The sequence below is a fragment of the Choloepus didactylus genome, chromosome 12, assembly GCF_015220235.1.
Source record: "Choloepus didactylus isolate mChoDid1 chromosome 12, mChoDid1.pri, whole genome shotgun sequence".
In the NCBI taxonomy this organism is placed as follows: domain Eukaryota; kingdom Metazoa; phylum Chordata; class Mammalia; order Pilosa; family Megalonychidae; genus Choloepus; species Choloepus didactylus.
In genome coordinates this window covers 59,553,860-59,571,243 of record NC_051318.1, presented here as the reverse complement: position 1 = coordinate 59,571,243, position 17,384 = coordinate 59,553,860, and the positions used below count along the sequence as shown (strand labels likewise).

Genomic DNA, 17,384 nt, shown 5'->3' with positions numbered 1-17,384 from the left:
AAATTCATAATCTCTGGTCTTACCCTACACCTACTGATTTGGAAACTTAGGGGGTGTGGACCAGCAATTTGTGTTTTAACAAGCCCTGTGGGTGATTCTGATGCACCAGAGTTGAGGATTACTGGCTTAGATGAAGCTTTACTTGTGGGTCCAGGAAGAAATCACTAGTAATGAAAAGTTCAGGGAGGGGTCTGTTAGCTAGGAAGGGTAGAAGGGATGATTTAGATAGGAAAGCGGAGTTCTGTCCTAGTAGGAATGAGGCAGGGCCCAGAAATATGGATTTTTCACTGATCGGTATATTCCTGGTGGAGGTGGCACTGTGGACCATACTGTAAGGAAAGACTGATATATTAGAATTACTTTTAAACTGATGAAAGGATATATATCTTAGAATTTTCATTCATGAGTAACAGGAGTTGGCAGTCGATGCCCCAAAGGCCAAATTGGTCTCACTGCGTGTTTTGTATGGCTGGTGAGCTAAAAATGATTTTTATATTTTTAAATGATTGGCAACAGGTGAGCACAAAAATACTTCATGATATGCAAAAATTATATGAAATTCAACTTTCAATGTTTACAAATAAAGTGGAACATAGACATGATAATTTCTTAACATGTTTTCTGTAGCTACTTTCAGGCTGCAAAGGCATGGTTGAGTAGTTGAGTCAGAGATTGTGGCCCACAAAGCCTAAAATATTTACTCTCTGGTCATGTATAGAAAAAGTTTGCACATCTTTGGTCTTTAAGAATAATTTATCAAAGAATAAGACATTCCCCAATCATCTTGGATTACTGATAACTTACTCTAATGGGTGGAAGTCCAGTCTAGAACAGTAAAAGTATGAATAATGTTTTTCAAAAATATATGCTAATTAGAATTATGGTAACTTTGAAGGATAGTACTTTAATAAGATTTGTAATTAAAATACAGCTTTATGTAGCAGGGTCAATTGTTCGAGCTAGTGATTGAGGGGAGGTAATGTTTTTCCTTTTTTTTTTCTTTTCCTTTTCAGTAGTCAACTGTTGATTAATCCTCAAAATATACCTTTTTGTATAACCCTATTACTGAAAGTATTCTGAAGTTTACCTTAGTATAGTATATCAGTAAGGGAAACCTTTGTTATAACTTGTGGTGCCTTGGAGTGGTCATTTTGAATACTGCTCATTACTGTAATGCTGAAGGTGCTGAAAGTGAACTGTTCTAAAACTTACCTTTTAAAGGTGTTTATCTGGCTTCAGTGAGAAAGAAGCACATACCAAACTTTGTATAGATTTAAGACAGGGGCAATATTTGATTATTTACGAGTTCGGGGAATCAAGGCTGTACTGACCTTCACTTGTTTTTAGACTTATTTTTAAAATTATAGTTAAAATTTTCCTTGTTTTCCATGTTGTGTTTACATATACTGGCCCAAGTTCATATATTATTCTTTTTTTTTTTTTTTTTTTTCTGGAGGAGAAAAGAATTTATTTACTATCTTGCAAGATAGGGCGTCCAGCCAAACACATGGAAGGAAGGCTGGCGCGCCCGAGGAAGAGAATGGCGATGTTTAAATCTCCTACTCCTAATTCGCAAGTCCCTCCCGTTTCCCCATTGACTGGGTACTACAGAGGTTACAGCCTATCCGAGAACACTAACTAATTCATCTTTTGAGATTTTAATTTGTACAGCCAATCCCAGAGAGCCAACTAGCTCATTATTAAGATTTTGAACTGATTAGCCAATCCCCCCCCAAATTTTTATTTTTTATTTTTTTGCTGTGAGTTCCCGCCTCTGATACTACCTCATGTCTCTTTACATCAGGCAGATTCTCTCTTCTCTTTGTCCGGGGCTTGTTTAAACTGGTTTTGCCTCCATTTCCCTTATTCCATGCTGTCTCTATGTGAAAACGAAACTTATTCCTTTCTTACAGATTCCCTCCTCTTTCTTTTTAAACACTTTTAGTTTTCACATTTTAGATTCTCAAATTTGCTAAGGGCTTTTTCACATTTTTTATCATAGGGATCTTTTTTTTTATTTTTGATTCTAGTGGTTTTGATGGGTTTTTGAACTAGCCTTTGAGCACACGGGATTATGTAGCACCCATCTGTTATAAACATTTTGGCTGGAATGATAAGGAAAATTAAAATAGATGTTGCAATTCCTTTCCATTTCTCGAACCAATTTTCCAACCATTCTATGAGTGGGTTGTTAATGCTAGAATTCTTTTCTAGTTTTTGAAATAAGGCTGTTAAGCCTTGTAGGGCTTTGGTGATAGTTCCATTAGGTGCAGTATTATTGGGGATGAATGTGCGACAATTTCCCCCAACTATAGCACAGACGCCTCCTTTTTCAGCTAGCGTTATGTCTAGGGCCATTCTGTTCTCCCATGCCATTCGGCTAGTGGCATCTAACTGTTCTGCTATTTTTTAATGACATTCCTGGTATAGTTGATAAATTTTAGCTGATGATTGACATTTTTATTGATGGTGACCCACCAGAATAAGGATGATTTAAATTCTGCAGCTAATTGATTTTTAGCTTTAAACTCTTTAGGAACTTTCTGGGGAACCCCTATACTATTTACAAACATTTTTTATTGAAGGAACTAGGTACACTTTGTACATTTTTCTTTTCTCCTTTGCCTTGGGTTGGTACTTTATTACTTTCAAATGCCAGGGTAAATGAGATAGCCAATTGAACCAGAGCACAGGTTCCTCCCCACCTTTCAGGTAGTGTTGGCCAGAGGATGCCCTTCCCACAGTACCACCAGAGGTCTGCTCGGGGTATAGTTAGGCTGGAGAAGTTGCCAGTACTATCCTTGCTCACATTCCACACCTGTGTACACAAAGCCATGGTACCAAGATCCTGGAGCCCTTCTTCCCATCTGGAGAGACAGGCAGAGTGGTTTCCGGGACCAAGGTGAGACGCTGGTATGGCTTTGACACTTCCCTCCTGGACTGGAGGGAAAAGGGAGGACAACGTACTACAACTTTCACCAGGAGTAGCATTTTGAAGGAAGAGTGTTATACATTTAAACTCCCTTTCATGCTTTTTCATCCCCAAGGGGAAGGGCATAATCTGAACAGTGGGTTGTTTGGTTGTACAAGCAAACAGTTACTTCTGTTTAGACTCTGGATGGTATGTTTGCCCCATTCTACCCAGGCATTTGTATTTCCATAACCTGTCTCTATTTCTGTGGTTTGCTTTAAGTCTTTGGCCTTAAGTATTCTAATGACCTTGGGGTCAATTTGTACTGGAGAGTTAAATTCCAGCCAAGTTTTCCTTAATGGTTTTTCCTTCAACCTGGGTTAAGACCCATCCCTCATACTGTGTGGTCCACCAAGCAGTGTTCCAAGAATAACAGGGGTTAGGTGTCTCATAAGTTATACTCTCAAATGTTTGCTCCCCAACAATCTTGCTTTCTACTTGAACAGTCTGCTTACATAAATGCTTATATTCCTTCCTCAGTTGTTGCTGATGTTTTAGATTTTTACAGCTCATTACTTGACAGACATCAAATTGTACAGTTTGAGACTTTAAGCCTTTGACTACACTTATAACCAGCTTAGCAGAACCTGTTACTCCTTGAATATAGAACATTATGATCAGTATAAGCAATTTCATCATTAAGCTATACACAGAGCACAATGCAAACATAGGGTTTAATCCAGCCCTTCCTCCCTCCTAGTATGTTCTTTCAACTGTTGCCTATTTAAGGTGATCCTTAGGGGATCTGAGGTAGGAGTCACTTTCCAGGATTCAGGTTGAGTTGCTGGATACTTATCGTCTGGTTCAAGCACTGGTCCCTTCACTCGTGTGTAATGAGTCCAGCCTCTTTCTGCCGTTCGGACTGCCGTCTTAGTTGTCAGCAAGACTTGATAGGGTCCTTCCCAGATCGGTTGGAGTTTGGATTCTTTCCACGACTGGATCAGAACCCAGCTGCCAGGCTGATGTCGATGGGCAGCAAATTCAAGAGGCGGGGTCTGAGCCAACAGTCCACGGTGCCTGAGAGATGATAAAGTAGAAGACAAGGCCAGTATATAATTCTTAAGAAAAAGATCCTTTGTGTCTAGGGAGGGGAGCTCTCCAGTCCTCCTGGGGAAAGGCAAACCAAAAAACCAAAGGCCTACACCTTATAATTGCCTAAGTACTAAATCACACATGGCTTGCACCCCTCTAATGACTCCCCTAGTGTAAAACTGCTAATACCTGCTTTAGCTACAGACACTCCTGAAGTCATGTGCATGAAGAGCAGCAAGAACTTACCAACATTTCGGGCTGGAACAATTAGACTAAAGGACAACTATAATTTACAATAACCTAAGATTAATGAACATAAAAAGGCTTACCACTCTTAAATGCTAACTTAAAATTCAGTTTTTAGTACACCTAGTTTAGTGATGCTTGAATATACGTGATTCACATATATGCATACCCTGAACATACACACAAGTTTTGCTGTTAGATGAGTAAAAACCCACTCTCCAGGGAGAGGAGGACAAGCCTTGGTGTGTAGTATTTGACAATATATGTGGTGTCTTTATTCCTATTAGACTCAATGTTAAGATAGCAACCTGGCATTACCAAATGGAGACCTGGGAAGAGATATGAACCATTCACTGTTCTAAGTTTGTTTAATTCAGCTTTAGTGAACCTTAAACCCTTTTACAGGAACATTTACTTGCACTTTGAGTATGGACCTTTTGCTTTTGCCCAAAATATATCAGAAAAATTATTCTGCTTTTTACAAGAATACACAGTCTCATATATCTGGAACACAGACACATATAACTCATATACACACTCATAACCATATGAAACAGACATACATTCCCATTTACAAGCATGTATAGCCAATACACTACTGTTATACATACATAGAAAACTTTTACACAGTTTTTCTCACTTTTTTTTTTCATTTTTCACACTATTGTGAAACTGCACACAATTGCCCAGCTTTAGAGTACACACAAACTAGTATACGCTATAAAGACACAAAGAAATAGCTTCAGTTTACTATAGATGAGTACACAGGAAATTTTTGCCAAGTTTTAAATTACACACTGACAAACTTTCACAGTTTGAAAGACTCCTACGTAATTATATTACATGCTTTTATTACATACAAATACAACTATCCCACATTCCTGTGTAAACATACAACTTAAACTCCCATTAGATTCATGAAGTTTTAACTCTCAGAATGCATCCAAATACAGTCCTAAAAAATGTGCATATAACTTCCTGTATACCCTGATACACACATTAAGGGACTTTAAATGTAGCTTCCACATGCCTTAGACTTAATTACACAGCACACTAAAATATGTAAATGTATTTATTAATACCTGTTTAGCCCCACATAAGTATATGAATAGAGAATCACACAAACCCCATGCTACAAATTCCCTTCCTCCTTTTTTTTTTTTTTTTTTTAAACTGCTCCAATTACTTTTCTATCTCACTTTTGTCTGTTTCCTCCCTGGCTTGTTGACTCTCTGAATATTTCCTCTAATGGCTTATTCAGCCATTCATCGATTTTTGGATCTTCTCTGAATATTAGGCTAAAATTCCTTTATATAACTGACCTTTTAAAGTCTGAGTTATTAACAGAATGACATTGTATTCTTGGGGCTTGAGGGAGTGGGAGTCCAACCCTTTTTAGAGGCTTTTGTGGCAGCCCTTTTCTTTTCAAAGTCTGGGGTGATGTTGGGGAGATTACCTTTTTGGCCCCACCCTTCTTAAACATCGGGGTGCCACCCAGACTCTGCCTCTTCGGGGTAAAGGCTCTACCTTCTCTGAACAGTGGGGTGGCAGCCAGGCTTTTCGCATTCCCCTGGGAATGTGCTCCACCCTCTGGGTCCTGAGGCGGCAGGCCCACCCTCAACCCCCAGGGCAAACTCACCCTTTTCATGCATGTGGGCCACTCCACTCTCCCAGCCTGAGACCACTTGACTTCAGACCTCAACTTTCATCTTTCTTTGGGGATATGGGTACAGCCAATTTTATTTTAGGTGGATGCAGTCTCTCTCTCTCATAGCCGCCCTCTTTCCCATTTCCCTTTCTTCTCCCAAGAAAGGGATATTTACATAAACCAGAGTTTAAGAATTAAGTTAATTGTTATTCAGCTAGCCTTGCTAGGCTTTTTATTAATGATTCTTACCTTTCTTTCTTTAAGAGCCTTTAGAAACAGAAACTTTTGGAAATCTCTCCATTTTTTTTTTTTTTTTCTTAACTTTTGGTGGGTTGTAATTACTGGAGCAGTCAGCATTAACTGGTTCTCCAATTGCCTGGGGGCATAGACTGCTTCCACCAAAACCTCAGGCTTTAATGGTTCCCGCCCCAGTGGGGGAGGGGAAACCATAAGGTGGGGGAATGCTTATCCCAGGTTTTAGTTTCTTTTTTTCCCTGCAGCCACCACATGGCACAGTTCAATTCTGCCTTGGAAAAAGATTTATTTTTATTAACATGACACACGAGGTCAGCACAAAGCCAACTCTTATCTGCCTTATATTTTGGCCAGAATATATTTGGCAGCAAAATGCCTTTTTTTTTTTTGTCTAAACATAAGAATAATATTTGATCATTTTCTTTTACCCTTTCCCTTGGTCCGATTACTTTTAGCCCAATGTTTTAACATGTTTCCCAATGGATTATTTAGAGGAATGTTCCCCAGGGACCCTAAAGGTACCCCCTTCCCTTTATTCCCAGCCGGCTGACTGCCTCTATTCCCCATTCTGAGTCTTGCCTGAGCATCTTTCCCTTAGGATCAGCTCTAGGCTCATCAGAATGTCCCCATTCTGAGTCTTGTTTGGGCATCTTTCCCTCAGGATCAGCCTTAGACTCTCAGAATGCTTTAACCACCAAGGTAATATAATATTTCTTTCCTTACCTTGGTCCGTGCACAGAGTTGCCTGGTTAACCAGAGGAGGCCTTTTCATTTCCCCCTTTTCTCATCCACAACCGGCAGATTCAAGCATCTGGTCTCGGGCCCTTTAGCTGCCGGAGATGGGCCCCCAATGGCGGAGTCCGGGACCGCTCAATCAGCGGGGCGCACCTTCCCTTTGTCCACCTCGGGGGTCCCCCTCCGAAGCTTTGGATCCCGGACGAGCCCCCAAGTTGTCGGAAATAAAGTGGTACCTGTGAGGGAATAAACGCTCTCTCGGTTCTGGAGGAGAAAAGAATTTATTTACTATCTTGCAAGATAGGGCGTCCAGCCAAACACATGGAAGGAAGGCTGGCGCCTCATATATTATTCTTTTGCTGAAGAAAGAGAGGAAAGTGCTTCTTTCTAGAAATGCACAGTGAGGTAGTGGAATCATCATGCTACCCATGCAGAGTTGTTCAGTAATCAGCCCCTGATCTCTGATTGTAAAACACAGTTCAGGGGAAAATAGTTAGACCTTTCCTTGAAGTTCTTCCCACCAGACCACAGAAAGTTTCATGTTCTGTTTGGAGATACTTGCCTGTTAAATGACCTTTGGTACTTTGAAATAATCAAATGTGAGTTGTTTCTACAGAAAGGTTTTACGTATGTATTGTTTTTCTCCAGAAAATGGTTAATCTCTATATACCTACATAATATCTATCATGTACATTTCTTTTTTTTAAGGTTGTACGTTAGCTCCTCAAAAACATTCGCCTCATCAGAGAAATCCATGAGCCCTTTGCAGTGGTGCAGACACGTCTTGGATAATCCAACTCCAGAGATGGAAGCAGCAAGACGTTCCCTCTGCTTTAGACTGGAGCAAGGTAATTTTGAACCCGTACATTTACATTTTCAAACTCTTGCCATTATTAGCTCTGTTTTTGCTGCTGGTTTCAGAATAAACACTTATATTGAAGAACCTTACCCTGAGTTGTAGCTTTTACATGGAATTCTCTTCACATATTTTATAAAACAGGGCTTTTCAATATTTAATGTTTGTTTTCAGCCAATTTTTTTTTACACTGGTGTCAGTTAATATGGAAAGAAAGAACACATGTTTTTCAATCTATTTGTTTCTTTCTGTTTTGCAAATATACCAATAAGTAAAATGGTCTGGAGTTAGCCACTTAGAATGTGGCTGAATTCTAAGGTAGAAGTACGTATTGTACAAAACTGGAATTCCATGGGATCTGGGTACTGACCTTGCTGAGCTCCTTAAATGCTTATTTGGATGTTTGACTGGAGATCCTAATCTTTACAAACTTGGAAATTGTCTTCCTACAATATGGAACATTAATCAAAATGTTGGGTTTTATAAGTAAGAAAAAAATTTAGGACAATTGTAGAGGGGAAAACAGAAAGACTTACGCAGTAGTACGGAGTTGAATACTACTAAGAATTAAAAACTGATTTATTTAGGCTTTTGCCTTTTCTCAACCTCTTGGTATCTGTTTCATGAATCGGAGTATCTGGGGGGAAGGGCCAAGGGAATCTGCCTTTACAAGTACACCAGGGGATTCTTACGCACACTGAATACATGCACCGCACCTATGAAGCTCTTCAAAGATAATGAATGGTTATGAAATATTTGGGCATAAGGCAAAGTATAATAGGTGATGTTTCTTGAGCTCTTGTTCTGTGTCAGTCATTACACTTCAGTTCTTGACATCCTTCATTTTAATTCAATCCCAACCGTAGCCATCTGTGGTAGGAACTACCCTCACTTTTAGAGGTGATAAAATTGTAGTTGAGAGAAGCTCAATTGATTACAGAGCCAGAGTGCTTGGGCAGAGCCAGAGTCTGATTTTACTGACACCAAGGACTCTGTACAGCTTTATCCTGCTGTACTGGCACAGGCATCCATACAGATCAGCAGAAACCTATTTTAAATACTTAGGGAAGGTTCAACTAAAGAGCGTGTTTTAACCTTGTAATTAAGCTGGAAATAAATGATTTAATAATAGAAAGTTGGGTGATGGAGCAGGAACTGAGGAGTATTAGGGTTAACACTTTGGTGATAGATGCGTATCTAATAAAACAGTTGTTTCAAAGTTAGGAGACTCTAGTCTTGGTTCTGTTCCCTTTTAGCTGAGTGACCCAAAGCAAACCATTAAATCTCTGGGCTTTTTTTTCCCAAGGATTGTATAGATCATCCCAAAGTTTCCTTCTTACTCTTAACTGCTTGATTCAAGGATTTTTTTAATTCATAATTTTTAAATTGTAGAATATAACATCGTAAAAGTGATAGCTTTTCAAGTGCAATTTAACAAGTAGCTAGCAAATTTCAAAGAATGTAATGGATTAAAGTTCCACAGTCTCAGTTATTTCCTTATTGTGAATACAACATATATGCAAAAAGGTAGTATCTTTCAAAGTATGCTTTAACAAGTAGTTATATAGGAAATTTCCAAAAATGTATGTTATGGTACCATAGTTTCAGTTATTTCCTTATTGTGAAATATAACATATAAACAAAAAGGTGATAACTTTCAAATTACAGTTTAACAAGTAGCTGTAGAATAAATTTGAAGGGATGCTTTGTGTTACTGTTTCACCATTTTAATTCTTTCCTTCTAGTTATTCTAATACCGTAGCAACTAAGAAGAAAATTGTATAGAGTTTCAGTATTCATAATCCTTTGTTAAAATCCATCTTGTTTGTTCCTACCCCTTCCTCTAGCTTAATCACTTTTCTGATCTTCAGGGATGTCTAGGCAGTGACCACCCTAACTTGTTCATGTTGAAAAGAGGTGTTGACATTATAGGAAAGGGGGACACATCTGGTTGATGTTCTTGAAGAGGCTGCTGCCTCTGGGTTTTGGGACTTGGCTGGCATAGGAGCTCTCTGGAGGATTTAAGTTTTTGAAGAATAAATATTGAGTGAAACCTTATCGAGTCTCATATAGGAAATCTGGGTATTCTTTAAGGTTTTTGAAACTACTGTTGACTTAGGCTTATCATATTGTGGTCATTTGGCAAATCTAGCTGAAGCTTGCATAGGAGTAACCTCCAGGACAGCCTCTTGACTCTATTTGAATTCTCTTAGCCACTGAAATCTTATTTTGTTGTCTTTCATTTCCCCCTTTTGGTCAGAAAGGCATTCTTAATCCCTTGATGCCAGGGTCAGGCTCATTCCGGAAACCTGTGTCCCACATTGCCAGGGAGACTCACAGGATCTGGGGGGTCCTGACCCACATTGGGGGAAGGGTGATGAATTTATTTGCAGAGTTGGGCTTAGAAAGTACACATTTGAGCAACAAGAGGGTCTCTGGTGGTGACAACTAGGCATAAATATAGGTGGGCTTAGCCTCCCCTCTACATCTGTAAGTTTCACCAGAGCAAGCTTCAAGATTGAGGGTTTCACTTATAAAGTAGGGGGTTCCTAAATTCACATAGCATATGTTATGTCCATGATAATCCATCCATATCTCAAATTAGCATCACTTAATTGTATAATGCTCATGACTCTCCATTTTAAACAATTCTTGTGACCCAACACACCTTGTAGCTGTTTTCAGCCCTTAATTATTTGTCCTTAGTAATTATGTGGTATCAGTAAGGTGTTCCTATTAATTATAGTCCCTAGTATGCAATAGATAGATTTTTCCCATATACCACTCTGTTGTCAATTCTCTGTACTAGTGTCATACCTTAGAAGTATATCATGCAAGGACCTATCTATATTTGTAGTGCTGATCTGTGGGATACATGCCTTGAAACAACCCCTTTCAATCCTATTCGCCTTCAATACAGCTCTGATACTTATAACCTCATTTACAAACAATCGTCATCCCTATCCATTACCGTGCCTTTGAATCACCATCATTAACATCTCTGAACATATTAGATTATTATTCCCCCTCACTCGCGTCTATCACTTAGGTCCCCAATATTCTGCATTATTCCAGGAGTTCATAGAAGTGGTAACATACAATATCTCTCCTTATGTATCTCACTTATTCCACTCAGCATTATATTTTTAGGGTTCATCCCTGTTGCCATACGTTTCAGGAACTCGTTCCTTCTTACTGCTGCATAGTATTCCATCCTATATATGTATGACGTTTTGTTTATCCACTCATCTGTTGAAGGACCGTTGGATTGTTTCCATCTCTTGGCAATTGTGAACAGTGCTGCTATGAACATTGGTTTAAAAATGTCTTTTCATGTCACTGCCTTCAAATCTGGGTATATACTGAGAAATGGAATTGCTGGATAGTAGGGTAATTTGATATCTAGTTTTTTGAGAAACTGCCAAACTGTGTTCCACAGTGGCTATACCATTATACATTCCCACCAATAGTGAATAAGAGTTCCAATTTCTCCACATCCTCTCAAGCATTTGTTGTTTCCTGTTTGTTTAATGGCAGCCATTCTTATTGGTGTAAGATGGTATATCATTGTGGTTTTAATTTGCATTTCCCTAATAGCTACTGAAGATGAACACTTTTTCATGTGTTTTTTAGCCATTTGTATTTCCTGTTCAGAAATATACCTTTTCATATCTTCTGCCCATTTTTAAATTGGGCTGTTTGTACTACTGTTGAGTTGTAGGATTTCTTTATGTGTGCAGGATATCAGTCTCTTTATCAGATATGTGGTTTCCAAATATTTTCTCCCATTGAGTTGGCTGCCTCTTTACCTTTTTGACTTAAGTTTTTTGGGTCACAGAAGCTTTTGATTTTTGAGGAGTTCCAATTTTTTTTCTTTTGTTGCTTGTGCTTTGGATATAAGGCCTAAGAAGCTACCTCCTAATACTAGGTCCCGAAGATGTTTCCCTATGTTATCTTCTAAGAGTTTTATTGTGCTGTGTCTTATATTGAGGTCTTTGATCCACTTTGAGTTAATTTTTGTATGGGGTATGAGCTAAGGGTCCTCTTTCATTCTTTTGGCTATGGATAGTGAAGGATTTTTTTTATATGTAAGTTTTTGTATATGAATGAGTCTTGCTCAGTTTCATTTTAAATGATATTAAGAATTAAAATCCTTTAGGTCAGGAGTTAGCAGACTTTCTCTGAAAAGGGCCAGACAGTAAATATTTTTGGCTTTGCTGGCCACACAGTCTATCCCCAGCTGCCCAACTCTGCCGTCACTGGAAGGCAGCCACAGACACAAAAGTTAACGAACAAGGATGTGTTCCAGTAACACTTTATGGACATTGAAATTGAATTTCATGTACTTTTCACATATCACAAAATATATTCTTTTTTTCCTCCCAACCATTAAATTGTAACCACCATTCTTAGCTAGTGGACATTATTCTTACAGGCAGCTGGTTGGATTTAGCTTACCCAGGCCGTAGTTTGCTGACCCCTGCTTTAGCTTATCTGTGAACAAGGTAGATTTACATAGAAGTTTGATTTAAAAAAACAGATGAGAAGCTTTGTTAAATTTAATGTAAATAATCCTAGTCAGCATTAGCTTTTGAGATTTTAGACCAAGTGCCCCGTCTGATTTTTTTCCTTCCACTGACAAGGGAGTCAAGCAGAAATGTGAGGTCTTGAGGACATGAATCGACATGCTGCAGTTTTATTCATGATAGAAATTATTTAAATTTTGCATAAAATAGATTACAGAACTGGTCTTTCAAAACCAAGATTAGCTTTTACTAAACTTATTTATAAATCCAAATCCTCTTTTCTATAAGACTAAATGCTTTTGTTCCAAAGATCCGTAATCCCCAATCCCATTATAAGATAAAAAGTAACTGATTAGCGTGAATTGTTCTTTGGATGCAAATTCTTTTTTTTTGAAATTTAACTTTCATTTTATGGAGTAAAATATCTGTAGTTTAAAGTCCTTTGGGATATTACAAGGAAAAATAGCAGATTCCTCCCCAATCTTCCCATGTCCTTTTTATGCCCAGAGGTAACTACTTAACAAAAGCTATGTATTACTTTGGTTTTGCTATTTACCTCTTTTTAAATTCCATGTGTATATAGCTATTTCAGTTTTATATAGCTGTTTTCAATGTTAGATGCTATCCATTGACTTTCTACTATAGATGATGGTTTAAATCTTAAAACACCTCCCCCCCTTACACTTTTTCTCTGCATATCCTTCCCACATAGGTATTTTTCCCTCCCTCCCTTTCTACTCCTTCCTTCTTATTTTAATTTTAATTTAATTTAATTTAATTTTTACCAATTTTGGGCTTTATCAACATTTATTTTGATAGAAATAGCCATATATAGGCCATGCAATCTTTTTTCAGTTTGCTTGTTTTTTCATCCAGCCTTTTGTTTTTCTTAGATTTGACTGAAAACAAAAAGACAGTTTATTTGCTTTTTGTTGTCCTTGTCATTAATTTATCCCCAGATTCTCCAGATGAAGCATTTGAAATATGATTAGACTCATAAATCCATCCAGGCGGTGTCCTCTGTCTTACTTCAGTCTCAGCTGGTTCTCTGTAGGTTTCTGTACAGCTTTTGTGGTGGTGCGTTAACATGATTATTCTTTGGGCAAGATATAGAAATCCAGATTAGAGACTATCTCCAACAGAATCTAGAAGCCATTATTCCATTATATTTTAACTTCAGGATTGTTGTAGGAGTCCAATACTGTTCTCATTTCTATTCTTTGTGACTTTTCTACTTAAATTATCTAGAGTATTTTAGGATCTAGTCTTTATTCCTGGTGTTTTGGAATTTTATTTTATATACTAGTTATTTAGTGGGCACTTCCAACCTGGAAATTAATATTTTAGCTCAGCAAAATTTGTTATTTCTTTATTTCCCCCATTGTTTTCTCTATTCTTTCTTTCAAGATACTCTTGTTAGTCAGATGTTGCATCTCCTGGATTGATGTTCACATTTTATGAACATTTTTTTTTTTTATGTTCTACTTTGTTGATTTTAAAAACTCTTCTTCTAAATTCTTTTGCTGCATATTTATTAAGCCCCTTCTACGTGCCAAGCACTACTCCAGGTAGTGGAGAGACAGCTGTGAACACATGAGATGTAAATCCCTGTTCTCGTTGAGCAAACATTCTATTAGACAGATTTTCACCCAGTCTTCCTGTTTTTCGTTAGGTACCTCAGTCTTGCCCTTATTTGTGTCCAATGTCCTTCAGTCTAGTGGCTTTCTATTTCATTTTATCGAAGCAGTGAAACCTGCTGTTGTTAAAAGTTGAAGAGGATCAGTTCTTGGGCAGGGGAGGGACTGAGGGTTTAAGTGCTTTCACACAGACTTTCAACCAATCTTCGCATTCTCAGTTTTCCCACAGACCCCTACCTCCTATGAAACCTTGTACCTTTAAATTCAGGAACTTTACAGATTCTTGTTTCTCCTGCCCCTGCTATGGGTCGTTAGAGCAGTGAACATCAAAACATAGATCCGTTACCTAACTTGTATGTTTTTCATTTCTCAGATTTTGTCAGCCTCCTTGGTCTAACATTGTCCCCTTTTCTGGTCAGTGTTCCTCATGGACTTATAAGGCTTTAAGTTTAACTGTCAGTCTAGTGTGGTGGGAAAGTTATCAAATGTTCAAACCTCCCTATCAAAGAATTCTTATTGGTTTCCAGTTAAGGGGATCTTTTGTCAATGATAGTTAAGTAACTGCAGTTTTAATTTAAACTTTATTCATACTATATCATAAATGTCTAATTGGAATAATGTAAGAATTTTGTATTTTATAAGTTTCAAGTTACTCTAACAGTGAATTTTCCTTTTGTTTAGACTTCATTTCTCTTTTGGACAGCATTTTCAAATACTATTGAGCATTTTCTTAGACTAATATTGTTTCCCTGCATGTGATTGTAAATTGCATGAGGACAGGGACTTTTTTATTCACTGTCTTCCTAACACCTAGAAGAACCTGACACATCATAGGCAATTTTGCTTAAATAAATGAATTTTCAATTCTTTTCAAACAAAATGTCACAATTACTACTGTTTTGAATAACTTAAGATGGGTTGGGGTCCTTGCAGTGTTTTCCTTACCAGCCATTGCTTACTTTCAATAGAAATACTGCTGGTTGTGTCAGTTTACAGCTATTATTTTCTTATTCAAAAGCATGTTTACTTTAAAATAATTGGATTTTAGTTATTTATTGTATTGCAAAATGATTAATTGAAGTAGTTAGTGGTTGTAAAGTGTTCCCCCCCCCCCCCACTGGATTTAAGGACCATTCGCTAAGACCACCTGCTGGCATGACTCAGCACCTTTAGATTTGAAGAAAGGGTACAGTGTCTCCCCCTTTCTCTTCCTGTTCCTCCTGGTCCCTCCCTCCCCTTTTCATCATTGGAGAGGTGAATATTCTTTATGGCTGAGGAGCCAGTACAGAAAGGCATCTTGGCAGAAACCTGGCATCCTTAACTAGCACTCTCCTCCCAGGTTGTTGGTTAATCTTAGCCTGAGGCTTCAGGCATGGCGCTGCTTATTAGAGCAAATATTTCAGGTATTTGGTTTGATCTTTGTTTTTTTTTTTTTTTAAGATTTTAATTTTTTTTTTTTTTTTTTTAATTTTCCATCCCCCAGCAGTAGATTCACCTAGACTGGTTGTGGAATAAGGCTTATACTATTTTAGTTAATTTACTGGTCTGTTTCAAAGAATGACTCATAAATAGGAAATACTAAAAATGTACTACAGTAAAGATTACATATGAATTTTTACAAGTATGGATGGAAGATAGTTATTTATACAGTAGCAGTCATACTTCTTGACCCTGATGCTTTGGGGAAGAAAACTACCCATAAACTAAAGATAAATTCCCTATTAGAACATGTGGAGAGGGGGCTTAGTTATGAGGAGCCAAAGTATATCATGTGGGTGAACCTGGTCGTGTTTGTCCTCCTTCCTTATAGCCTCGTGCACAACCCCACTTCTCAGTCAGTGAGTACTTGGCTGCAAGTTGACTGTCCTTTTTTGCTACATGAGGAAGCATCCCCAGGAGTGCCTATAGTAAGGGTTAAGTTTGGTTTCTGTAGGTATGTCAGGTGGTATTTCTCACAAGGTTGTCTCTAATACCATTGAAAATGATCTCATTCGGATTGCAACTTCTTGAAGGGCCTCTAACCCTCTTTTTTGCTGCCTACCTTCTTGATTTGGTGTAGCTCTCAAATAGCCTTCATGCTATATATATGACAACTTTGTGACCTCTGATCTAGGTAACAAACCTTGGTAAATTAAATGAGAAAGTATGAGAAGTGTTAAAATTTTGTCTTGAGGGCATGAGAACAGTCTTATTAATCCTGCCCTTCTGAAGAAAGTTTTTTTTTTTTTTTTCTTTTTTTTAACATCTGAGATAAGTGGGAGAAAGAAAAGATGTTTTATAACAGAGTTAGTTTTAGATGGCAACCATATTATGACCATCTTAAGGTATTATTAAAAGAAATGCTTTGTCTTCACAGTTTCCCATAGTTTTGCAGATTGGATAAATGTGTTTTTATTAAGATGCAATAAGAAAATTGTTTTTGGTTTAAGGTATATATATTTTATGGATGACTAATATGTATCTAGTAGCAAATCTGTCTGAGGCTGACCCTTAAAATCTCATAGGGAATATTAATTGACTTGAATCTAAGTAGTTTTCTATTTGATGTATCCCCAAATTTACTTTCTTCTTCCCCAAACTGTCTTTTATATCTAAATTGTATAACACATGAAGTCCTATCTATAAATAGTCAGCACAGACAAGTTACTTAAATTTTCTCTGCCTCTTTTGCATTTGTATTTATTTTATAGAGTTGTGGTAGGGATTAAATAAAGATGTTTGTGAAGCAGCCTTAGTAAAGGCTTAACTAATCTCTCCCTTAATATATTTGAATAGCACAAACAGCTTTTTTGGATAATATAGGGAAGGTAATGTTATAAGTAAAATAACTTAACATTGAAAGTTAAAATTTTCACCACTTCTTAATCTGCAGTCTATGGGTACAAAATTAAGAAAGCTTTAGAATAATTAACTTTTTTCCCTAAAACTTTTGAACACTGATTTGAATGTGTAATTTTAGACAAAGTTCAATATTTTAGTTGGTTTTTCTCCTTGGAAAAGGTCTAAACATTGTTGTTTTCCATTAGAAGCCCACTATTTTGTGAACGTCTTTTATAAAATTTTTAAAGTCTTTCCAACTGGATTATGCACCTGAAGATAAGGAGCTATACTTCTGTTTCCTTTGGATTATCAATGCTTAATAAATTTTTAACATGTTGTAAGTTCTAAATAGTTGTTTTTTAGAAACTAGTTGACTAATTTAGAAATTAACTGACTAATTTCTGAGTGCATTTAAATTCCTTTAATGGGCAAAGAAAATGAGTTTTTACTGAACATTTGTAAAGGTACCCTGCTGGCTAGACTGAAAAAAAAAAAAAATCGTGGTGGTTGGTGTTCACTAAGGATGGGGATTTGAAACTGTTTTGTTCACTGCTTTAACTCCCCCGGTGCCTAGAATAAATAGTTCCTCTCACATTTATAGTAGTTGAGTGACGATTCTTGAATGAATAGTTTTGATTTAGTAATTAGACTTAGTATC

The 17,384-nt window shown here is 37.4% G+C and overlaps 1 protein-coding gene across 1 annotated transcript in view; it reads left to right on the top strand.

Annotated features, from left to right (window-relative positions):
* Positions 1-17,384, top strand: part of SLAIN1 (SLAIN motif family member 1) — a 79,883-nt gene that overhangs the window by 15,595 nt on the left and 46,904 nt on the right. Inside the window, 1 exon segment of the mRNA XM_037799960.1 lies at positions 7,596-7,735. Coding sequence (XP_037655888.1) covers positions 7,596-7,735 — 140 coding nt within the window.